Below are 24,842 nucleotides of genomic sequence, written 5' to 3'. Positions count from 1 at the left end.
TCTTTATTGATCTTCTGTCTGGATGTTCTATCCGTTATTGAAAGTGGGGCATTGAAGTCTCTTACTGTTATGGTGTTACTGTCTTATTTCTCCCTTCAGTTCTGTCAATATTTGTTTTATATGTTTAGGTACTCTGATGTTGGATGCATATTTATAATTGTTACATCTTCCTGGTGGATTGACCTTTCATAATATAATAATATAATGTCCTTCTTTGCCTCTTATGACAGTTTTTGACTTAAAGTCTATTTTGTCTAACTAAAGCAACCCCTGCATCCTTTTGGTTACTATTTGCATAGTATCTTTTTCCATCCTTTTACTTTCAGTCTATGTGTACCCTTAAATCGAAAGTGAGTTTCTTGTAGACAGCATACAGTTGGGTCTTTTATATTTTTAGTCCATTCAGCAACTCATGTCATTTGATTGGGGAGTTTAATCAATTTACATTTAAAGTACTTACTGGAAAGAAACAATTTATATTGCTATTTTGTTGATGTTTTTCTATTAGCTTTGTAGTTCTTTGGTCTGTTATTTCCTCTCTTGCTGTCTTCCTGTTTTGTTAATTTTTTTTCATATTGATATACTTTGATTATTTTCCATTTTAATTTTGTGTAACTTCTATAGTGTGTGTGTGGTGTATGTCCGTGTGCGTGGTTACCTTAAGGCTTACAAAAAATATCTTATGAAACAGTCTGTTTAAAGCTGATAAATTCAACTGCATACAAAAACTCTACACTTAAACTTCTTCCACCCACCCTCCAACATTTTATTGTCATAATTTACATCTGTTTATTTTGTGTATCTTTTTATATCTTTATAGTTATTTTAATATTTATTCTTAACTTTTATACTAGAATTAAAAGTGATTTACCCACCACCATTATAGTAATACAATATTCTGTATTTGTCTATATATTCGTCTTTATCAATGAGTTTCATACTTATGCTACTGTGTTACTTTTTAGCATCATTTTGTTTCAACCTGAAGAACTCTCTTTAGCATTTCTTATAAGACAGGTCTAGTGGGACCTTCAGCTTTTGTTTATCTGGGAAGGTCATAATCTCTCTATTTTTTGAAAGCTAGTTTTGCAGAGTATGTTATTCTTACTTGGCATTTTGTTGTTGTTGTTGTTTTCTCTTAGCACTTTAATAAGATTATCCTGCTCTTTATCTGGCCTGCAAAATTTCTGCTGAAAAATTTCTTATAGTCTTGTAGGGGTTTCCCTGTATGTGACAAGTCTCTTCCTTCTCTGCTTTCAAAATTCAAAGGCCTTTGACTTCTGATAATTTGATTATAATGTGTCTTGGTGTGGATTTCTTTGTATTCTTTTGACTTCCTGGATCTGGATGTCCATTTTCTACTCCAGTTTTGGGAATTTTTCAGTCATCATTATCATCATCATCGAATAAGCTTTCTGGTACTTTCTTCTCTATCTGGGATTCAATGTGTATATTGATCTGTTTGATGGTGTACCGTAAGTCCCTTTAGTTTTGTTCATTCTTTTTCATTCCTTTTTCTTTTCTGACTAAATTATTTCCAATGACTTGTCTTCAAGTTCACTGATCCTGTTTGATATCTAGTCTGTTGATGAACTGCTCAAGTGAATTTTTCACTTCAGTTTTCATGTTCTTCAGCTCCATGATTTCTGTTTTGTACTTTTTTTTTTTTTTGGCTGTGCTGTGTGGCTTGTGGGATCTTAGTTTCCCTACCAGGGTTTGAACCCATGCCTCCTGCAGTGGAAGAGTGAAGTCCTAACCACCGGACCACCAGGGAATTCCCTTAACATTTTCTATCTCTGTTGAAATTTCTCATGCTTTGTTCTCTTGCCTGTAGTTAGCATCTTTATGACAGTTATTTTGAATTCTCTGTCAGGTAAATTATATACCTCTGTTTCATTAGGGTTTTTGGAGATTTATCTTGCTTTGTTTGAAACATCTCTGCCTGATTCTTCATTTTTCTCAACTCTCTGCATTACTGTCTGTGCATTAGACAAAATAGGTACCTCTCCCAATCTTCATGGACTGGCCTTGGACAGTAGAACACTGTCACCAATCAACTTGTCCAGAGACTTTGGGGGCCTCTACCAACTCTTTCCCTCCTCAGGGAGTAGCAGGAAGCTGTAGTTCTGGTTTGCTCGTTCTGTGCTGAGGAAGCAGGGGAGCTATGTTGTCTGCCAGTTCAAATTGCTGTCTCCATTCGCCTCCAGGTGTCTAAACTGTACTGAACCCATCAGAGTTCTAAGACTGGCAAGACAGAAGCCTGATCTCTGGGGAGCCCCCTAAGAAAAGCTGGGGTGATGGACATGTGAACTAACCCCTTCCTTCCTCTGGGAGAAGCTGAGACCTAGGAGGTCTCTTCCCAATTTTATGGCACTGTGCTGGGGTCAGGGACTCTGATGAGAGTCTGTCCCAAATCTCCCTACTGGTTTTGGTGATTCTTGTTTTGTGTTCACCTGCAGTGCAGGAGCCTTTCAATTCGTTTCTGGATTTCTCACAAAGGGAATTTCTGACTTGTTGCTGATCAGTATGTTTTCAGGGGGATGGAGGGTCCATCACCATCTTGCTGATGTCACTCCCAACTTGGCTTTTATTTCACCCTTATTATTGATAGTTTTATTGTGGGTAGAATTTTGCTGGTTATTTTCTCTCAGCATTTTCAGGATGTTTCACCATCTTCTGGATTCCTTAGTTGTTAATGAAATGCCAACAAAAACTAACTTTCATTCCTTTGTTGGTAATATTATCTCTGTCTAATTGTTTTAAAAACATTTTGTCTTTGGTATTTTGAGGTTTTACTCTTTGTTCATTTTCTTTTAACCTGTCTTGGGTTTTTTGGTCTCTCTGAATTTGAAATTTGGCATCTTTCATAAATTTGGGAAAACTCTAAGTCATTATCCTTTTAAGTAATTTCTCTGAAATTCTAAGGTCCAGTGTAGATATACACTGGACCTGCTCATTATATCTTCATTCTCTCTTAATCTCTTGTTCTTATTTCCATCTTTTATTTCTCTGGGCTATATTCTGGGTGATTTTTTTCCTCAGATCTTTGAGCTTAATGATTTCTTTTTAGCTATTTAATCTGTTCAGTTCATTTCAGTTTCTAAATTTAATTGTATTTTTCATTTAAAAAATGATTTTTTTCCAAATGTGCCTAGTCAATTTTGATTATTTCTTTATCATACATCACCAGTGTTTACTTACTTAAATCAGATAAGTGAATATTTTATACAATCTATCTGATAATTCTGACATCTTCAATCTTTGCAGGGAAGAGTCCCTAGAGTGATTTTTCATTTTGAGCTCATGTTCCTTCAAATTTTATTTGTCAGGATTCTGGGAGTATAGTACACTCCATGACAGATTATTTGCATTTGCTCCTTCCAGGTCCTTGAGGTTACCACCAAGCCAGGATTTTTCCCCCTCTAAAATCACAGAAGTGTGATTTCAGGCTTCAAACTTGTGTGAGAATAAGCTTGTTATGCATTTTCAGAGAAGACATTTCTTTCCTCAATTTGTACCTCCTTCACCCAGAGCCAAGGCAGAGACAAGCATAAATCCCACCACCAACCTCTGAGGACCTGCTTATTTTTCCCATAATTCATCCACTGAAGATGTGTGTTCCGAGAGTCCTGGCATTAAGTTGGAGGGGATGAATTCTTTGATTAGACCTCGCCACAAGGTATTGCCTCCTATGTCACCTCTTCAGAACCCCAGCACATTTAAATCCAGGCTTTAGGTTAGCAGGAAGCAGCTAGCAACTACCCCCAAACCCAAGACAAACATCTGTGTGGTACTTTATAATTTCATATTCACTTTTTTTGTGGTTTCTTGTCTCTGAGGAACTTCCTCACTTACCAGCTCAATCATTCATTGAAAGGGATTAAATGCTCTCTGTAGCATTTTAAGGCATTTCTCTGAATCTCTGTTCAGCCAGATGGCCCTGGTTTCTATTTCTATAAACTAGGAGGCGAGGGTCATATGCTGAGTATGAAGGAGGAAAAAAGTTTTCTGGAGAGTGGAAAAGGTTTGAAATGGTGGAAAATGGGAAAGCAAGTTAAATAGTGAGCACTAAATAATAAACAGTGTTAATGGTATTCAGAAAAGTTCATAGGGAGCGATCACTTGACAAGACTTTATAGCCTGTGGGCTATGCAGTAGTCTCATTTCTGATACATATTATATTAGCCATAAAACCTTGGACAAATCACACCTTGTTTATATCTACCTATTTCACAGGGGTTATGAAGACAACTGTTATGAAGTGCTTTGAAAATATTAAATCACATAGAATGTAAGGCACTGTAATCAGGTCTTTGCCATGGAATTGTATCTCAAACTCTTGCTTCACAGATGATCTCAGGAAAAACAGAATCAAGTTAATGGATAGAAGAGTTTAGAAGATTTGGATAAAAACAGTGCATAATCACAGTTATGGATAAAAACCCAACATTGACAAAACCACGATTTCCAGTGAATAGTAACTGACTCATGATGTGAGACTTGCTTGTTCTGCAGACTTTTCTGTTTAATAGAATTTGTTGAAATCAAATTAGCAAAGCCCTAATTATCATGGGCCATTTGCCATGATATAAGAATAGTTTTGCTAAGCAAAACTCTAATATATTAAAGTGGCTTCATTAGTAAGATTTTACCTGTAGTAATCAGAAGTAACTAACTAAACCAAGAAAATCTAAGAGAATCTTAGCATTCATATCATAAGCAATCTTTTAAGCAGAAAATATAAAGATCCCAGAAAGTACACAAATAATTTACCTCATATATTCATCAAAATTAACTCTTAAATTTTAGATAGCTAAATATTTTCAAGATTTTAGCCTTTTCAAGATTTTCATTCAAAAATATATTCACCATTGTTCTATGAGATTAAAGTATGATAAAATAACTTCTTATCCTTAAGGAGTTTCTATTTTAGGTGGTAGAAATACTTTTGTGAGATATCACAGAACATTATAACAAAACCAAAGTACCTGTTAAGTTGCACTCCATGTTATCTGACATTCCATCAATATTTGGAAGAATATATCCAATGTAAGGGACAATGATAGCATCCATGAATGTAAGAGTTAAGATTCTGAATTTAATTTTCCTAGCTGTTTTGGCATTGTGATTTAGTCACTGCATTTTATCCCGATTAAGCAACTGGCACTCATTTTACAAAATTGCAAGAAAAAATGTCACTGTGGGTCTTGGAGATGAACTCATTGATTTTGGCACGCATCAACAATACTCCAAAGATAGTATACTATCAACACTCATTTTTAGTCCTTTTACTTGTTCCAATGGTAGGTAGCATGTTTTATCACATAATTTGTTTTAAAGACTGAAACCTTTTCTGTTAAACATACAGGAGTGTGAACCATTCTCTGGTAAAGTACATGTTCTATTAATCATGCCGGAAAAAGTTCACTAGGTGTTTTTAACTTAGTGTACAGGTTTTTGCTTTTTTTTTTTTTTTTTCAACTATCTGCTTCCAGGAGGTTAAGTATGGTAAATCTAATTATTTCAGAAAGGGTTACTCCCCCTCATCTGAATTCCATTCAAGTGTAGTCAACAAAAGAAAGAGTGGTTTAGGCAGTCTTAACTTTCTTTTTAATATAAATTTATTTTTTATTTTATTTATTTTTGGCTGCGTTGGGTCTTCGTTACTGTGCGCGGGCTTTCTCTAATTGCGGCGAGGGGCGGCTGCTCTTCTTTGCAGTGCACGGGCTTCTCACTGCAGTGGCTTCTTTTGTTGTGAAGCATGGGCTCTAGGCACGCGGGCTCAGTAGTTGTGGCTCACTGGCTCTAGAGTGCAGGCTCAGTAGTTGTGGCGCACGGGCTTAGTTGCTCCGCAGCATGTGGGATCTTCCCGGACCAGGGCTCGAACCTGTGTCCCCTGCATTGGCAGGTGGATTCTTAACCACTGTGCCACCAGGGAAGCCTGGTCTTCACTTTTTGAAAACTTATTTTTAGAAGAACTAGCAAAATGTATTCAAAGTAGTAATGGTTGTTTTACTAACTTTATTTTTACACTGCTCTATGGTTCTTTGTAACTAAGTCCTTAAAGTTAGGATGTTTTTAATTAGTGAGAAATGGACACAACAAATACTTTAAAGAGGTCAAAAGTAAAATGAAATTGGCATTTAATATGACAGTAAAGACAGAGTGATTTGGTAATCAAGAAGCACAGCTATTTAAAACAGATATAAGGGCCTTTTGTTTAAAAAAAAAGTCAAATTTTAGTTAAGTTTTGTTTTTGTCACCATGTAGACTTTCCCTACCGCTTTGCTATAATACAAAGAGCTCACTGGGGGGCTTCTCTGGTGGCGCAGTGGTTAAGAATCCACCTGCCAATGCAGGGGACAGGGGTTCGAGCCCTGGTCCAGGAAGATCCCACATGCCGCGGAGCAAGTCAGTCCGTGCGCCACAACTACCGAGCCTGTGCTCTAGAGCCCGCAAGCCACAACTACTGAGCCTGCGTGCCACAACTACTGAAGCCCGCGTACCTAGAACCCGTGCTCCACAACAAGAGAAGCCACTGCAAGGAGAAGCCTGCGCACCGCAACGAAGAGTAGTCCCCGCTCGCCGCAACCAGAGAAAGCCCGGGCGCAGCAACGAAGGCCCAATGCAGCCAAAAATAAATAAATTTATAAAAAAAAAAAAAAGAAAAAACAAAGAACTCATTGGGAAAGCTTTATTCATTCAGAATGATCAATAAGAAGTGTGCTTCCAGTTACTTGAAATTGATATAAAAATTTGAATTCAAATACTATTTTAAATATAGATTCCTTTGGATTTTTTCTAGTTAATATGGAAATGATTTCTGGTTAAAATATCTCTTTTTAAACAGGTTGAAAATTTGTTCAAGTTATAGTTATGTGTCTTAAAATTGTTAATTTTATTTAAAAAAAGGATAGACAAATAACCTACACTCTTTCTAGGAGACACTACAAAATGAAAAAAACTTTAGTCCAGCTTGTTTCCAAATTATGTTTTCTAGGGTAATAGAATCTTACTGCTTTTTAAAAAGTACATGACACAAACAAGAGATCCATTTAACAGGAAGACTTTTAGACGTTTAAATTCTCCGTCACTAGCTTGGAATAACAGCAATCAAAAGACTGAAAACCCAATCTGGATATTGTGTAGTTTATGCCGTAGAAGTATACTTTTAGAATTTTGAGCTTAAATATAGATGCTTTCTTTCTATTGTGATAATGTTTAGTCACATGGTGTTTACCTCAGGGCGACAGGTATGACTGGGAGAGGGCACAAGGGGACCTTCTGGGGCACTGAAAATGCTGTATATTTTAATCTGGTGGTGGTGACATGAGTGTATGTAAAATTTCACCTAGCTGTATACTTAAGCTTTATGTACTTTATGTTATATGTTATACTTCAAGAAAAAAGTAAAAAGAGTATTTAGCTACCTTATGAAATGCCCACCAATTATTTTATGATGAGTCATTAATATGACTTTGTTAGTCAAAAATGCATAGGGGAAAAACAAATTATCTGATACTCATGGCCCAAGGACTGCTAGTCACTCTGAGGTAAATTAACTATATCTGAAGCTAGAGCAAAGCTTTAGTGATGAGATGTTGCTGGTAGTGTATCAGAAATTGTGTCAGGAATTACAGTGTATCAGCTTAACTATGAAGGATTGAAGTGTTATAACAGTTTAAACAAAGCTTTAGTGATGAGATGTTGCTGGTAGTGTATCAGAAATTGTGTCAGGAATTACAGTGTATCAGCTTAACTATGAAGGATTGAAGTGTTATAACAGTTTAAACAACAACTAGAAGATCAGAACATCTTCAAATAAGTGACATGACTATGGCATGTTTATTTGATTTATGATTACCCATGCTTTTTACTTCTGCTTCTTACTGTTTGGGTTTTTGTCATTGTATTGCTTGGACTTCCAAATGATGGGGATTTAAAGCTAAATTAGTTTTGTTGCCTACTCTGAACTGTTGTTTTTAGTGTGGTAAAAAGCTGAAGTTATGACTGTGCTTTTAAAATTATGCATTCTGCTTCCTAGCTATTATGGGAGAAAAGAGTTGGTTTACGCAGGGAATATAAACACTTAATCTGCCTCAAATGTTTTTTTTTACTTTTGCTCAGAACTATGTTAATTCTCATCACCTCCAAAAGCCTTTGAGAGGATTAGCTGCATAGACCAATATTGTTCTATATTAGTCAGTATTAAGCATATGATGTCACCTTGTTTCCTCTCCTCCTCAAGATTTTTTTTTTTTTTTTTGCGGGGAGGGCAGGGGAATTTTTTTTTTTTTTTTTGGCAATTCTCAAAATTCTGTGGCTTAAATACCACTAGCTGGCACACATGCTTGACAACCTTACACTCCCAAACCTGTTTGAAATGGGTTAAATACCTAAGTGCTGCAGAACAATGCAAACCAACCAGCAATTCCTCATAAAAGAGAAAGGGGGTGTGATTAGGTTCCAGCTATTAAGCAAGTTATTGCAAAAACAGTTTGGTGGTTTGTTTCTGCAAGAGGCGCAGGTTAAGCTAGTATTTTCTCTCTTAATTAGCTCAAAAAAAAAAAAAAAAAGACTAGGCTATAAGAGGTAGGATAAATAGCCAAAACAAAACATGAAGCAACTGGGGCAAACACACTCGGGGCTTTACGGAGGTCTTTATACTGATCCTCGACATTGGTTATTGCTTATTAACCCCGCCGGAGAACTATCGAACGGAATCTGTGTGAGGCTTATCGAGCCCGGGGAAAGGAGATGCAGGAGAGAATAAAGCTTCTAATAAAAGAAACGCAGCAACAATAGCAGAGGAACAGCTCTGCCTGGTGACGTAATGGCTGGCAGCAGTCCAGCTTCAGCAGAGCTGCTGCTACCTCAGCATCCAACCTCTCTCAACACAGTCCAGCTTCGGCAGAGCTACCGGGGCTGCTACTTTTTGCGATGCCACTTTGTCGGTGGCACCGACACCTTCCCTTAGAGGGCCAGGACGCTGAACAAAGGCTGGTCCTGCTGTTTCAAGTTGTCGGAACACACACTCTCGCTCACCCCCCGCAAGCCCCTCAGTCGCCGAGCCGATCGGCTGCTTAAGTTTAGGACGAGAACCCTGGCGCACACACCATACGTGCCTCGGTTTCCTCCGGGCTGCTCTCGGGTCCGCCTCTCGCGGTTCGCACCCACCCCCCCACCGGTCCTCAGCCCGAGTTGAACTCGGCGGCCCCGCTCTCCCGCCCGGCCCCGCGTGCCGGTCCTCCCGCCTTACCTCCGCTAGGTAGAGGTTGAGGAGACAGAGCGTGGAGAACTGGAGACAGGAGGGGAAGCAGTAGAGCAGCCAGTGGGGGAAGAAGTGCAGGTGAGCGGGCGGCCGGAGCAGGGGCAGGGAGCCGCTGAGCGAGAAGGCGGCGGAGAAGAGGGTGGTCCTGAGCGCTGCCCACAGGAGACAGAGGAAGAGGCAGAGGCTCTGGTAACTCAGCCGCCGCTCACGGTACAGGAGCAGCCGCCACAGCTGCAGGTAGGCAAAGGCGAAGAGCGCGGCGTAGAGCAGGGCGTGCAGGATGCTCAGCGCCAACTGCACGGAGCCCGGCACCGCGGCGCCTCCGCCGCCCCCGCCGGGCGTGGAGGGCTCGCGGCCGGCCGCCGGACCCGGCACGGACGCCCTCATGAGGGGGCTAGGGGGCGGGCGAAAGAGCGCGGGAAGCAAGGGGCCGGACTCGGAGCCGCCGTCGAGGGGGAGAAGGATGTCTCCCTGACCCCCCACCCACCCCAACCTCCAACCCCAGGAAGCGCCGTGACAGGACCCGGAGCCCCGCGGAGAGCAGCCGCGGCTCCTGGGACCCCGCCTCCTCTCCCCGCCCCCCGCCCGTGGGGTCTCGGCTCCTCCTGCTGCGGCTCGGCTCGGTAGCTGCAAAAAACAACTCTCGGCTGGAGACAATCAGCTGAGAAACCCGAGCATTTGAGGCGCTCGCTCCGCACCGTGGGCTCCCGCCGATTGGCCCAAGAGGGCTCGCCCCCTGCGCGCCGCGCTCGGAAGGCCACAGGCCGCTGGACCTGTCGCTCCAGGACGCCAAGCTCTGATTGGGTGCCCGCTTTCCCCTCTTGCTCCTCCCCTTCACTCCCCACCCATGCTGCCGATTGGCCCAGCAACTGCACTGCCAGCTCGCGCCTGCGGGCGGGCTCGGTTGTCGCCTGTCACCGGGGCGGCTGTCGCTCCGCCCCCTGCGCTTCCCATTGGCTGGAAAGGCCGCACGTAAGACCCACGAGGACCGGGAGGAGCCTCGTGGTTGTTTTTTGCCCAGCAGGCTGACTCCACCGAGCGGTGGAGGCTACTGACGCGGAGGGTTGGGAGCGCTGCGAACCCGCAGGTAGGGGGAGCGGTTCGCGGATGCCCGGGAAGCGAGGCATGGGCCCGCCTTCTGCCTCTCATCCTTCTTGTGGCGGGAACTGTCGGTCAGCCGTCCGGGTCCCAGCCCGCAGGTCTTGTCCTCAGGTCTCGATAGGTAGGTGGCAGCGCGGGTCCTGCAGGCGAGGGCTGCGGTTTCTGACGGCAGGGATGCCTGCAGGGATTCAGACCTGGCTGCTCTCCCTCATTAAGGACAGCACTGACCAGCTCTGGAGTTTGGCTTAGAAGGGGCCTCACCTGGATCCTTCTAAGGCACGTTTTGCTTTCTTCTTTTTCCCTAGCGTGAGCGGCTAGTAAAACGGGAGCCCTTCTGTGGGGAGAGGGCAAAGAATGAGGCGAAGGCTGAACGGAGCTCTAAGTAAAAGAACCTCCCTCCCTCGGGATATGTCCCAGAAGGAAGAGTGGAATTAGAATGGGATGGATATGGAAGCCGTCTCAGAGTGGGGGGAAGGTGGGTCTTTGAAACTTAGAATTTGGAAAGATGCTGCGGGCATAAGTTTAGGCAAAACGGCAGAATCAGAATTTTAAGTCTTTGATGAATGTCTAGAGAGGAAAAGGTAGAATAGTCTGTGCTTCTTAAATTCCGCATGTATTCCTTCAAGCCTTAGTCCCCTGTGTGGTGGATTGTGGCGCTATTTCTAGGGCTCAGAGATATACAAAACACATGCTATATTATGTTACTGCTGTAAATAAATGAGGAATAAATAGATCTTCCCACGTATATTGGACTGATAATATTTGTTGACTTTTTGGGGGGGTGTTTGGTAATAAAATGAGCAAAGTAGTGCAAAATGGTGAGGGAATAATTTGTGTTCCCTTTAGGATGGGTGGCATATCGCTAAATAAGTATCCCTGTGAAAGTCAGTGCTACATTTACTGGTGCAGCTAAGACTCGGCCTTTCGTAACTCACCATTCTAAGAAGAGTGTTGCTACTTTCTTTCCTAGCTAAGTGATCCACAGGGAAGGTAAAAGTCTCTTGTGCTCCAGACTGTGGGACAGTAGTTTACCCAGGCACCAGATGCTGGTGTGTTTTGGATTCTTTATAGGTGTGCTGACAAACTGTGATAGATGTTTAGGCCTGGCACTGTTATGTGGAGATCCCTCTGATGAAATTCAGCTGAGCAGGTTGTGCTGTGCAGCCTACAGTAGGGTACAACTTGCTGTAAGAAGTTAACAGTCCTAATCCAACATCAGCGCTCTAAAGAAGGATCTCAGCTTTATTGGAATTGAAGACATTTGCCTCATGGATTCATAGGGAATGTGGTTAGGGCAGTACACAGTTCTATTTGAAAGGGGACAGAGTGCTCCTGGCCCCAGTGAGGTAACTGATTGCAGTTATGTGCTTAAGCCCATAAATTAAGCATGAACTCAGAGTTATGTGCTTTTAGGCACTTGTCAAAATCAGGAAAGCCTCTTATTCTCTGGCATGGCCTATTTTTGTATCTTCTATAATCAATGAATCAGGTCACGAATAGATTTTCACCATGAAGGGGTTTTTCTTTTTTTCCTGTATTCTCTACTCAAAGTGAGAGGACACAACATTTGGATAGCACCCATACTAGTTTTACATCTTTGCTTGTGAGACTTTTTATTCCAGTGTCATAGCAAATCAGAATAGCCGCTTTTTTTTCCTTCCTTTTTTGGGGGCATATATATGGGGGGTGCAGGTAGAAGATTTTGCCCTACTCCCTTGAGGGAACTCTTAAGTGGAGAGATGTTGACTCCTTTTATTGCCTCCTTTGGGTCTTAAGTGGTAAACTGTGTTGAGATCTAATCAACATTTTATTTGAGGCTGGTTCAGTGAGCAGGTTCTGTTCTCTAAAACCAGCATTAAACTGTAAGCAAGCTAATTTTTGACAGAATGTTCCTACAGGAACTTTGTAAGCATTATATACCCCATTTGTTGCAGAATATGAAATGTGGCTTTTCCCAGAGAATGATGCCTGTAGATCTTGGTGTAATTTGTTTAATGTTTACAGTTGTTAATTTCCTCTCTTTCTTGAGAGGGGAAACCATTAGTTTTATGTTTAATCGTAACGGAACTTTAAGCCTTTAAAGGGGAAACTAACCAAGGGTCTTCTAGAAAAGCTTGCTCCTGGGTAACCTAAAATTGGAAATATGTCCAAATGCACAATGGTTGAATATTGTTGTTTTGAGAGAGCAGATTACTCTAGCACAGTGGTCTTTCAAACATTTAAAAGCAGAACCATTTGCCAAGTGTTATTATATATAGGACCCAATCCCAAAGTGTGATTGCTCTAGCTGAAGAGGGCCACCAGTTGCCCCACCTGTGCAGAAGGCAAATCTTTGTCCCCTCCTCTCACTAGCAAGAGGATCAGTGTTTTTCTCTTGAAGTACTTCCTCATCATTGCCCTTGGGGGTTTTCTCAGAATTGTGGTGCTGAGCAAAACAAACTTTTGTTGCCTTTAACATTTTATTTGCAAGCTTTAGCCCTTTTTGTACTATAGCCTTACTCATCCATTCTTACAGTGCTTGTCATCCTCCTGTATTTGTCCTTAGTTAAATGTCACACATTTTTTCCAACTTTTAAATGACCTGTGCATGCATACTTGTTTAGAGTTTAGGGATCAGGCAAAAGTTACATCTTGCCTACTAACTCTGATTAGTTCCACCAGGAGCATTATACTGAAGAACTGAGGGCTCCTTCCAGCCCCAAAGGTTAAGAGTCTGCACTTAGTTGGGAGGTGTCTGTGTGTAGGAGAGGCAAACATTTGCCTATGACTTCCATTTTCTTTTCGTACTGGCACTGGTTGTGGTAACAGTTGTATTTTAAAGAGTCATCTTCCCTTTTAGAATCTTTCTAAAGTGAAATTGGGTCAATTTCTTGTGAATTCTTTGAAATATACTGCTTTAAAAATCTAGGATATGTATTTATGTTCAAGTCACTCTCCTCTTAGCTGTTAACTAAAACAAATAGGGCTAGGTTGGGTTATACTGTAATAACAACCCTAAATCTTCAGAGATTTAAAGTAACGTTTATTTTATGTTAACACTGAGTAGGCTGGGAACCTTGCCCCATGTTGTCCTCTTTCTGAGACTTGGTTTAACAGAGAAGACCTCGGTTTGAGTGTTTTCAATCATCATAGCAGAGAAAAAAGTGTGTCATGCTTCATGATACATATATGTTAACTCTTAAAAGCTTCCAGAAGTTACATATGTCACTTTGCACATTTCATTGGCCAAATCAAGTCATGGCCACACCTAACTCAAGGAAGTGGGGAGTAGAATTTTAACATGTGTAGAGAACTAGAAACATTTGGACAGTCTGCCCTATTTGTCAATAGATATTCTCCTTCCTACATGTACTTCATCATTGGTTCTTCCCAGTGGAGATAACCCCTAAATCCCATCCACTCACTGTGTCAAGCTCAAAGTCTGGGATCTCTGAGTAATGCCCAGTAGCCATAATCTCTGGTAGCCTCTATCTTTATAAATTATCTCTCTCCGTCACCCTGTTGAATACGTAGAGTAGTGTAGGGACAGATAACTATAATAAGTGTTCCCATTTGGAGAGAAGAATGGAAGACATATACCAGACTCTGGACTGTAGCAATTTTGGAATCTTGCTGGGCAGATATTGCTAGGGCTCTAAATTATAAGAAAAATGAAATGAAAAATCACATCAAATGACTAGCCCAATTTAAAAATAATTAGATGCAACAGACACAAAATTACTGTGTGCAATTGCTATAAAAGCTTCTAAACATTTATATACAATTTCTGTGTTTATCTCATTATTGTGGACCAGTGACATACAGTTCATATTCTAGCACATGCCCTGGAGCATAGTTCTCTATGGTCCTTGGCTTTGCCCTGCAAGAGATCCTTCCATTTTTATTATCTTTGTCCCCACCTGAAGTTGGCTTTGGAGAATATGGCTTCTTTCCATGGCTGAGCAGTTTTGTCAGCTTGTTTCCGGACCCTACAAGCATGGGGGCTTAAGGATTGTTTTAAGTTTTGAACAGCTAGTCTTTTGGATGGTGGTGCTTCTTTGAGTACCTTTCTTTTAATACCTCGTTAAACACAATCAACAGCAACTATCACACAGTACTCATTTCTGTCTTCCAGCCTCTTCTCTTAGGGCCATAAATAAGTTCTTTAGCTACATGAACCTAGGTACATGCTCATAAATTCATTAGGTACTTGTCACCTCCAACTTACTGTAGCGACAGTTTCATCAAATGTTTTGTTACTCCTTAACATGGATCATTTGTTGAGGTCTTGTCTCTATGTTTCTTTGAAGAGAGTTTCCTTGAGTACTCCCAGAACAGCTTTCCTGCTGCTTGGCGCCTGAGCCAGTATGTGGGGTTCTTGTTAAGGCAGCACCTCACTTCTAGTTTGTATACCAGTGAAGATAAACTAGATTATGCTACAATAAAAACCTCCCAATCTCAGTGGCTTAAGACAACAAAGTTTATTTCTTCCTATATCATATGCTCATTGCATACCAGCTGCGGGTTCTCTGGGCTGTGCTTAATCTGGGACCCATGCTGACAAACAGCCACCATCTGAGTGTTTTCAGTGACTATGACAGAAGAAAAGAAAGCCAGGCATATCACACAGTAGCTGTTAAACTGTTGCCTGAGACAGGCCACTTTGACTCCCATTTTATTGGCCAGGGTAAGTCACGTGGTGGCCTCAAACTTCAGTAGTGGTGGGAAGTGCAGAAAGCTAAGTGTGATCCTAGGTATACCTGACAGGAGAACTGGAACTGTTTACCCCATACTGACGAACCATCACACCAAGGTAACAAGGCCACATTCCTCCCAAGGAACTCAGCACTTCGTGCTGATACTTAAATTTGGAAGCATTAAGTGTTGTTTTCTATCCCATTTTCTAACTACCAGAGAAAAAAGTCACCAAGTACCCTCTGTAGCTTTGTTTTTAACTCTGTTCTTGCTAGGTGTTCTCTTTCTTCACTATTTCCCATCCACACTTGCCTTCTCTTTGTTTAAAGTTATTTTTATGAGGAGACCACGTCTCTGGGAAAAAGCGTTTCAATTACCATGCATGTGAAATGAACACTTTTTTGTGACACCACAGGGGTAGATTGGATTAATATGAGTAGTAGCTATGGAAGATTTGATTACATACAAGTAATAATTTTTCTTCTTAAGTCAAAGTGAAAAGAGTCAGTTTAAAAGAGTCAGTTCTAGAAGGCTTCAAAATTCCCCTTGGTATCTTACCCCCTCCAATTTCTTGTTCCTTAGAGGCAATTACTTTGAATCGCTCAGTTTCTTTTGGTGTTGATCTTTCCATTTCCAATAAACTTGGCTTTTGGTCTCGTGAAAAATGAAGATTTAGCTCTCTTTCATCCCTTTTCCCACCCTGACTGTATGCTCCCTTACTTTCTGTCTCCCCATCCACTCAACTCTGGTTGTTATGGATCTGGTTAAATCATTATTCAGTGTGTATCTTACGACCATGTAAGCTGTGTTTCTAGCTGACCCACGCAGTATTCTCTGCTTTAAGTAATTTTTTAAATAATCAAACTTACCAAAAGATGGAGCAAACTGCAAAGGTTACTACTGAGTACCTATCTCTGAATAATCACCCACATCTCTAATTGGCGAAATGCATAGTACGTTCATATGGATAATCTAATCTGTCCAATGAGGTGGGTGTGGGGAAGTATTCAAGCATTGAATGTGTGTGGTTAGACCTTTGGTTCTACCAGATACATTCTAGGTGAAAAGAGTGTGTTAACTTTAGTATCCAATTTAGTGTTTAAATGACTGAATTGTAACCACAGGGCCAGGAAAAAAGATATTTATACTTGGATCTCTCATTTGTGCTTTTACTTAAATGTTTAACCTTTTAATTAGGTTGGAGTTATTTCATAGAGTAACAAATGTGATATTCTTTCAGCCTCAGGATGCATGCATCCCTCCCTCAGAATATAAGGAAAATATTGGATGACTCATTTTATACCATTTTCATTAATATAAAGTGGCTTTAAAATATGCTGGTTTAAAATGGCTTTAATGTATAATATTTTAATGTCAAGGATACCTCTTAATTATATTATTGAAATTACTTTTTATGTACCTCTCTCAGTCCTCACTCCTCATTCTCCTTGAGTTTTTGAACTCTTGGCTCATTATTAAAAGTTGATGGCAAATTTGTTCACTGCTTGATATAAACTAGTTCTAGTGAAAAGAATTATTAGGAAGTAATCAATGAGTAATTAGCTCCTGTTTTAGGAATACCTGTTCCTTACGGAGAGTTATTATATGCTTATTGATAATATCGAAAGACCACAGTATATGGAGTTTCAGTTTATCAATTCTGTTGTACAATAAATTGAAGAGTAAATTTTTTTTCATTACCCCTGAAATGCTAAATTGAAGAGTTAATGGTCTTTCATCACCACTGAAATGGTAGGTGTCTAATTTAGTATGATTTTTTCCTACATTTTTTATTCTTTAATCATTTCATTCTTTACTGAAAAGTTCCACTCCTATCCTTATGAGTAATTCTTGCTATTTTCTCCTGTCTCCTGTTTTGACATAGTGATTTTTGTTTAAAAGATAAGGGTTCTATTTGAAATTAAAATTAAAACAAAATTCTCACCTATACCTGTGGGTGTATCTACCTTCTAGAAGTACGATGTTTAATATAAAAACTAATTTTCCTTAACTATCTTCTTTTAAATGTAGATAATATATATCATCAGTAGAAAAGCTTCCTGAAAGAAGAAATTGTTCAAAAGAAATTTGAAAGTAGCAAAAGTTTAAGACAAAGATAATTGACAGCAGTTACAGAGGACAGCATGGGAGTAAGTACAGCATGAAAGAACATGAGAGGATGATATCTAGAGCAAATCTGAGTTCAGAAAATAGAATTGAATTAAAATATGAGTTGAAAAAGATATTTGAATTTCTAAACTGTTTAAATAAATCTAAGTCTTAGGAATTACTAAATGTATATTAAGAAGGAATGTTCTTAAATAGTTTTAATAGATATCTTCTAGGGGATTTAAAGTAAAAAGAATGTAAACGTAGTAGACATATATTTTGGCTCTCATTCCCACGTTAGTGGTTTTAATTGCTATTTGAGTATTAATTGTACATCTACTCTAGGTAGAGAAAGATAAAATAACCAGTTTAAAAAAAATGGATTGGATAATGTTTGAAAATTAATTTTAGAATCCTTAAAAATGACAATTAGCTTAGCATACACCAATAAATATCTGTTAAACTTAACATACTTGGTATTGCATTTTCCAGATATCTTTGATATCTTTTGCAAGTATCAAAAATTCATAGTATTATTAAATCAATGTCATTATATATCATCCCCGCTCATGTTTTTACTAGAAGGAAATAGTAAAGTATTAGCAAAATCAAACATGGAAGTAATGCCTTATATTATTCTTTTTGCAGATTTTACTTCATTCATTTATTTAATGAATTCATTCAGAAAAACTCTGTTGAACACCTACTCTTGCCAGGTATTGTCCTGGGCAACAACACAGCGGTGAACAAAATTGACTCTCCTGCCCATATGCAGCCGCAGCTGATGATGTCTTCCAGTTTCAGTGTACTTAGAGTTGGCATCTCTTTTGTCATGATGTGCATTTTTTATATGTCAGCAGTAGACTCTCTACCAGAGCTGAGTCCTCAGAAATTCTTCAGTACATTGCAACCAGGAAAAGCTACCTTAGCTTATTTTTGTCAAGCTGGTAAGTATTTTTTATATTCTAATATGATTTTTGTGATGTTTCTATTGCTGTTTAATCAATGTGCTAGGGAGAACTTATTATCAGGATTAATAATATGTGCTTTAACGCTGCTACTATAATATGCCTGCCTGGGTTTAAATCCTGACTTTGCCACTTGACCTGCTGTGTGACCTTGGTTGAGTCACTTAGCCTCTCCACGTATCTTTTTTGTCATCCATAATGAGGAAATAGTGTGTGCTTTATAAATTTATTGTGAGGATTAAGTGACTTTAGTCATGTGCTTAGTCCATAGTAAATACTAGATAAGAATTAGCTGTTAATAATATCTGAATTTCATCATTTCTGAAAGTAAACTTTTTGATATTTTTAGCATGTAAATATTTTTAAAGTGTTTTCAAACTTTAAATATAGTATTAGTAATGCCTTAGTTTAATACTCTGCTTTAGCTGTACCATTAATTATACTGAATTAATTAATATAACTATTGAACATAACTTATCATTATCATGGTTCCATTTAAGTTTTTTTGTGCCTTAAAAAATACTATTCTTGGAATTAGTAAATGAAGTGAATTCATATTTTTGTTGGCTCCCTTATTATAATTGTGATTTGAAAATGGTATTTTAAAATCATTTTGAAAATTTTGTACATGTGTGTTGTGTATATAGTATTAAACTTGGAAAAGTAATGCCAAATGTGCCATTTAAATTAAACATTTATTTATCCAATTTATGTTTAGAAAGCTTTTAAGGTCACTTACAAAGTAAAACTATGTCATGATAAAAATATTAGAAATTAGAGTAATGAGGCAATAGGAAATAAGGGTACAAAAATATGTAACTAGGTTCGTTTAGTTACTTGATTATTTGTTGTTGCATACTAGTTGCGCAAACTAATATATTTCTTTTTCAGTTTGCAGCTTTGGGCTTTAATTTTAAAATTCATCTTTCCTAAGGGGCAAGTCATAAAACAGTCATAAAACATTTCTTATTTTAGATTCTCCAAGTACCTCTATATTTCTTGAAGAACTGAATGAGGCGGATAAACCTCTCCAGGACTATGGAATTTCAGTCACAAAGGTAGAAAGATATTTATGTTAATAAATTACTAATGACAAACATTTTACAACCATGTGACCTAAGACCGAGTATCTAAAAATACTACATTGTTAAACATCTTTTTCCAAACTGGAAAAATATTTTTTCTACCTTTTTTTTCATAAGAATAAACAGAAGTATAGATAATTCCAGATTATTGTATAAATTATAAATACAGGGGAAAAAAAGCTACTTAAACTTCTGGAGCTTAGAACTTTATTTTGTAAACCATTCTATTGGGGCTATGGTGTCACTTAATTTTTCAATTTTCTGTTTAAGTTTTTTTTTTTTTTTTTTGCCTGACAAATATAATAGATGTCCATAATTTAGCTATTAAATTTTTTCTGTTAACACAAACTGAGGTACCAAAATTGAAGTAATTCAAGTGTTTTTTTTTCTTTCCTAGTCTTCTAAGTCTTTATAATTGCTTATGTGGTGGGTTCTCATATTTATTTTTAGAAAAAAGTTAAAACAACCTAATTTGAAATTACATACTTAATTTTTTTCTCAAAAAGTGTTTGAACTTGCCATGGAGTATCATGGAAAATTTCCACATGCATCATGGTTTAGATAGCTACAGGAGCCTTTCATTTAGTTTAAACTTAGAATTTGTACCTCAGAAAACGGAATGATTAGTAACCCAGTGTTTATTAAATTCTTTCAGATTAGTGTCTCCCTGACTTTCTGTGTACATTTATTCTTTCTTAGTTCATTAGCCTTCCTCCTTTGAGAGATGGCTACTGTCCCTCTTGGTCCCTGCAGCTGGAGTTCCCAGGGCAGGAAGCATAGAAAAGTTAACTGTGACTTTTAAAGGGAAACTGTTCACTCTCACCACAGAACACTTCTGACACCAGATGTGTGAGTTTTTCATACGAAGCACTTCTGACACTAACAACCCAGAGTTAGCACAGACCCCACAGGTTAAGGGCCCAGTCCTATGAGATTGCCCCTCACTTCAGATGCCAGTCACAGGGAGTGAGTGGGTCCCCAGGCTCCCTACGACTTCTGTAGGACTTGGCTACAAATGGCGGTTCTCACAACCCCCTCCTCAGGTTCCATAATTGCCCATAATGTCTCACAGAACTCAGGGAAAGACTTTACTTACTATTACTGACTTCTTATAAAGGATATGTCAGGAACAGCCAAATGGAAGAGATGTGCGGGGCCACATCTGGAAGAGTCTCAAGTGCAGGAGCTTCTATCCCCGTGTGGTTTGGGGTGTGTCATCCTCCTGTACTTGGGTGTGTTCACTGGAAGCTTTCCACACCCTGTAGTTTAGGGTTTTTATGGAGGTTCTGTTACGTAGGCATGATTGGTCAAATCATTGGCCATTGGTGATGAACTCCATCTCCAGCCCTAAGGTGGGGAGGTGGGGCTGAAAGTTCCCACCCTCTGATCTTTCCCTTGTCTTGCTGGCAACCAGCCCCCATCCTGAAGCTGTCTAGGGGCCCCCAGCCACCAGTCATCTCATTAGCATGCAAACAGACACTCTCATCACTCCCAGAGATTCCAAGGGTTTCAGAAGCTCTTATATTTCGGGTTAAAGACCAAATATTAGAAGAAAAGGTACTCCTGGCACTCCATCATGCAGGAAATTACAGGGTTTTAGGAGCTCTGTGTTAGGAACAAGGGGCAAAGACCAAATATATATTTCTTATTATACCATGGTTATATACCTCAAAAACCTCTTTTTTAATGTCAATTCTGTTTTGTATAGAGGTCTCAGTTAACTTTGAACCACTGTTTATACTCTGGAATGATAATGGCACTCATCTTTAAGGAGCTTTGAATAAAAATCGAAATTGAAATTTAGAAACAAAATGCTAGGTTGGTACGATACTCAAAAAGGATAATCATGCTGTTATCTAGTAACTAATAAACCAGTAACTAGTAACTGTGTGTCTAGTAACTAGAGTAGAATATTAAGGTTCATGCCCACGGGTTACCTTTATGAACTAACAGTTTGTAAAGCTTTTACAGTTGAGGACTCTAAGCTATGTGGAAAGGAGACTGGGTGAAAGAGATAGACCTATATTGAGTACCTAGCTCCCTCCCTGGTGCATAGTAGATACTCAGTACTGTTTATGAGATTGAAACGAGCTTGCTATATTTAGTCTTTTATTGGATAGCAAAATGGCTAAGACCCCAGTCTCTTTCTTTGGAGAGTATATATCCAAAATGGGGTGATAAAACACATTCACAGACTTTTTTTTTTTTTTGGCCGTGCTGCTCAGGTTGTAAGAATCTTAGTTCCCCAACCAAGGGTTGAACCTGGGCCCTTGGCAGTGAAAGTGAGGAGTCCCAACCACCGGACCGCCAGGGAATTCCCACAGACCATTTTAATAACTAGCAGAACTTGGTCATTATAATAAGAGATACAAATAAAATGCTGTAGAGGTTTAAAAGAAAGAAATCTTACATGATCATCAAGGTGGAAGGTCATATTATGGTATTGGGAAAGACTTCACAAAAAGTAGCATTTTGAGATTGTCTTCAAAAGTTAAGATTTCAGGAGGCAGATGTAGATGAAGAAAACACTAAAATATAAATGGACTAAGTGTTCCAGTTAAGAAAAAGATTGTCAGGCTGGGAACAATAACCAAACCTAATTGTAAGCTATTTAGAAATGCATCTTAAAATAAAGGCTTTAGAAATCCTTAAAGCAAATGAAGGAAAAAATATATATCGTGCAAATAATAACCAAAAGAAAGCTGGTATGACTATATTATTGTATCAATGTAGATTTTAAAACAAAAAACCTTTGTCATCCTTTCTGTCATAACCAATCCATCATTAAGTCCTTCAAGTTCTGCTATCAAAACTTTGCACATCTGACCACTTCCTGTACCTTCACTTTTACCCCCCTGCCCTTGTCTAAACCGTCCTTACTTCTCCTCTGGGAAACCACAAGCCTCCTATTTGGCCTTTCTCCTTTCACTCTCGTCTCACTGAACCCTTCTCCACATGTAAGTCAGATGTGTCAGATCACATTGCTGCTCTCTCAGAAAGGCTTCCCATTATAGTTATGCTAACATGGAAACTCCTCTTTGGACACTTAATTCCTCTAATCTCATTTTCTGTTCCTCCACCTTGCTCAGCTTGTTCCTGACACATGCTAGTCATCTTTCCCTTACTTGGACTTTCTAGGTGTGTATTTCCGTAAGGCCTTTGCAGGTATTTTCCCCTCTGCTTAGAACTCATCTCTTCCACATATTTGTATATTTGTATGCATCATCACTCCATTACTTTGGTTCTTTGTGCAAACGTCACCTCCTCAGAGAGGTCTTCTTTGATGACTTATCTAAAATGTTCTGTCACATACTATCCCCTTAATAGTGTTTTTTTCTTTATAGCCCTTAACATGACATACTAATTAGTTGGTTTTTTGTTTAATGGTCCGTCTCTACTTTTAGAATGTAAGTTCTAAAGATAAAGATTTTAATTTGGAACTTAACTGTACTCCCAGTGCTAAGAACAGTGACTAACATATGGTAGGTGTTCAAATGTGTGTTGAATGGATGAATGGATAAATCTGTCGTCATAATACCAACCATCCCCTATGCTCTGACTTTTAAAAATTAAAATAAAAACTACATACACTAAAATTCACTGTTTTTGGTTATGACCGTACTCTTTTAATTCGAATTCTCTATTCCTCATATCTTTTCTGAGTATCAGTTCTCTTTTAGTAGCTTTTTTCTATAAAACAAATGTAGCTTTCCCACTTGTCACTCTGCTTCCTCAAACTCCATTAAAATTAACTTGAACAGCAAAAACAAAAAAGCCTCATCTAAAAAAAACCCAAAAAACCCTAACTTAACAAAATCCAAAACAAAATACTAACTGTTCTTCTTCCAGACTTAGTTTTGGTAAGTTATGTCGGTGGCTACCCACTCGCCCCATCTAAAAACCTCTTCATCCTCTTTATCTCTTGCCTTTCCCCATCTATCCCATGTGGCATATTACACGCTCAGTCTTCTCCCTAGTTTTACTTACTGTATTTGTGAAAAGTCTCTTGAATCTCTTCTGTCCTTTTCTGCTTTACTACAGGTCCCAGTCATCCCTGACCTGTACTGATGGGATACTCTATTAACCGGCTTCCTTGCCTTTGTGCTTTCATGCCTTCCATTGTATCTTCATGTTGCTGCCAGGATTGGCCTTATGTTTTTCACATAGAGTCCTGATTATAAGCTATCAAGGGCTGTTGTGGCTTCTCTAACATCATCAGGGACTCAGGTTCATTCTTTCTGTTGCACCATCGTTAGCAAAGGTTTCTTCTTTAAAGATGCCTTATGGTCCATGATGACTGCTGGTGCCTACCTATCTTGTCAGGAAGAAGTGGGAAGAGCAAGAGTATCAGTCAACCCCCTTTTAAGATCCTTCTACGCATCCCAAACCAGTAGTGACTTCTCCTAACATCATCTAGCCAGCCTTAGCTGTTGAGGGAGTCTGGAACAGTCTTTTAATGGGGCACTTGCTTTTAATGAAATTCTGTTAGTGACGCAAAAGGGTAGGATGGATTTGGGGTTAGGAACCAGCAATATCTGCCATACCTGTGTTCCAGCTACTGAGATGCTTTCGTGGTCCCAACTTAACACTCACTTCTGTGCTTCCCGGCTTTTGCACATGATTTTCTTGTCCTGCCTTAATTGTTTCCTTCCTTTCCTACCTCGTTACCTTCTACTTCCTTCATCAGATTGAATTAAATCTTAGGTATAATTAAATATAACTCTTAGGTGTAGGAACAGTTCCTTTCTCTGGGTTACCTCAAGCACTTGAATAAGTGAGCAATTATAGCATACAAATCAGAAAGAAAAGTAAAAAAGAAATTTGATCTGGAGACAAACTGTAATGTTTAATTTTCCTTTCTGTTTCCCTAACCAAGAAACTTGACCTTTTGATATGTACTCTAAACGTTAAATATAATCTTTTAAAGGTTAATTGCGTCACAGAAGAAACATCGAGATACTGTGGAAGCGAAAAGGATTTGATGAAAGCATATTTATTCAGGTAAACTATTTTTAGTTTTTTTGGCTCAGATGGACAAACATAAAGCTATACTTCTAGAATATTCAAGTATACAAAATATCACTAGGCCAGAATAAAGGTGTATGTAGTAGGGGTCATATGAAGCTTAGCAAGAAGTCCAACTAATAGATTTGTTACCTCCACTTTGCTTCCTAATCTGTAAATTGAGGAGATTAATACTTACCTCACAGGATTGTTTTGGATATTATATGAGAATCTTATGTAAGCTCTGACGGCAAATGCCTGGTCAAGTAAGCACTTAGCAAATTTAGTGTTCTAAGTAGGTACGTCAGGTCCATATTCGGGTGGGAAATAAATGTACTTTATTTTTGAGGGATCTGCAGATGTCCAGGTTACGGATTCCTCCGTTACTTGGGTCTGCTAATCTGAGTTTTCTCACAAATCCTTTCCTCACACTCTTGGGATTTGGCCTAGGAAGTGGGGAGAGATCCTGTCTCCTCAGGGACCTACTGCTGAGGACCCTTCTTTCTCTCTCCTGCTTGTCTCCTTCCCAGCCCATTTGGGGAATCCGTGTGTGCTGGGAGGAAGCCTTGTTGGGACTCCTGTTGCTTCCCAGTCTTTTTGCCAGGCCCAGGGCCTAAGCTTTTCAAAGTC

At 39.2% G+C, this 24,842-nt stretch overlaps 2 protein-coding genes across 4 annotated transcripts in view; one reads left to right on the top strand and one right to left on the bottom strand.

Annotated features, from left to right (window-relative positions):
- Window positions 1–9,658, bottom strand: part of GPR137C (G protein-coupled receptor 137C) — a 52,242-nt gene extending 42,584 nt beyond the window's left edge. For both annotated transcript variants that reach the window (XM_061182562.1, XM_061182563.1), the window contains exon 1: window positions 9,260–9,658. In XM_061182562.1, coding sequence (XP_061038545.1) covers window positions 9,260–9,658 — 399 coding nt within the window. The remainder of the gene's footprint in view (window positions 1–9,259) is intronic.
- A 632-nt stretch (window positions 9,659–10,290) lies between these two features.
- The window catches only part of TXNDC16 (thioredoxin domain containing 16), a 112,169-nt gene continuing 97,617 nt past the window's right edge, over window positions 10,291–24,842 (top strand). Inside the window, exons 1-5 of one of the 2 annotated variants that reach the window (XM_061182558.1) lie at window positions 10,291–10,358; window positions 17,078–17,196; window positions 17,804–18,102; window positions 19,099–19,181; window positions 24,136–24,209. In XM_061182558.1, coding sequence (XP_061038541.1) covers window positions 17,925–18,102; window positions 19,099–19,181; window positions 24,136–24,209 — 335 coding nt within the window. In that variant the 5' untranslated portion in view covers window positions 10,291–10,358; window positions 17,078–17,196; window positions 17,804–17,924. Of the gene's footprint in view, window positions 10,494–17,077; window positions 17,197–17,803; window positions 18,103–19,098; window positions 19,182–24,135; window positions 24,210–24,842 lie in introns of both variants that reach the window. The other variant, XM_061182559.1, reaches the window with a different exon arrangement.

Source organism: Eubalaena glacialis, chromosome 2 (genome assembly GCF_028564815.1).
Source record: "Eubalaena glacialis isolate mEubGla1 chromosome 2, mEubGla1.1.hap2.+ XY, whole genome shotgun sequence".
Taxonomy (NCBI): domain Eukaryota; kingdom Metazoa; phylum Chordata; class Mammalia; order Artiodactyla; family Balaenidae; genus Eubalaena; species Eubalaena glacialis.
Note: the sequence above shows the minus strand (reverse complement) of the source record. Positions and strands in the feature narration are given on the sequence as shown.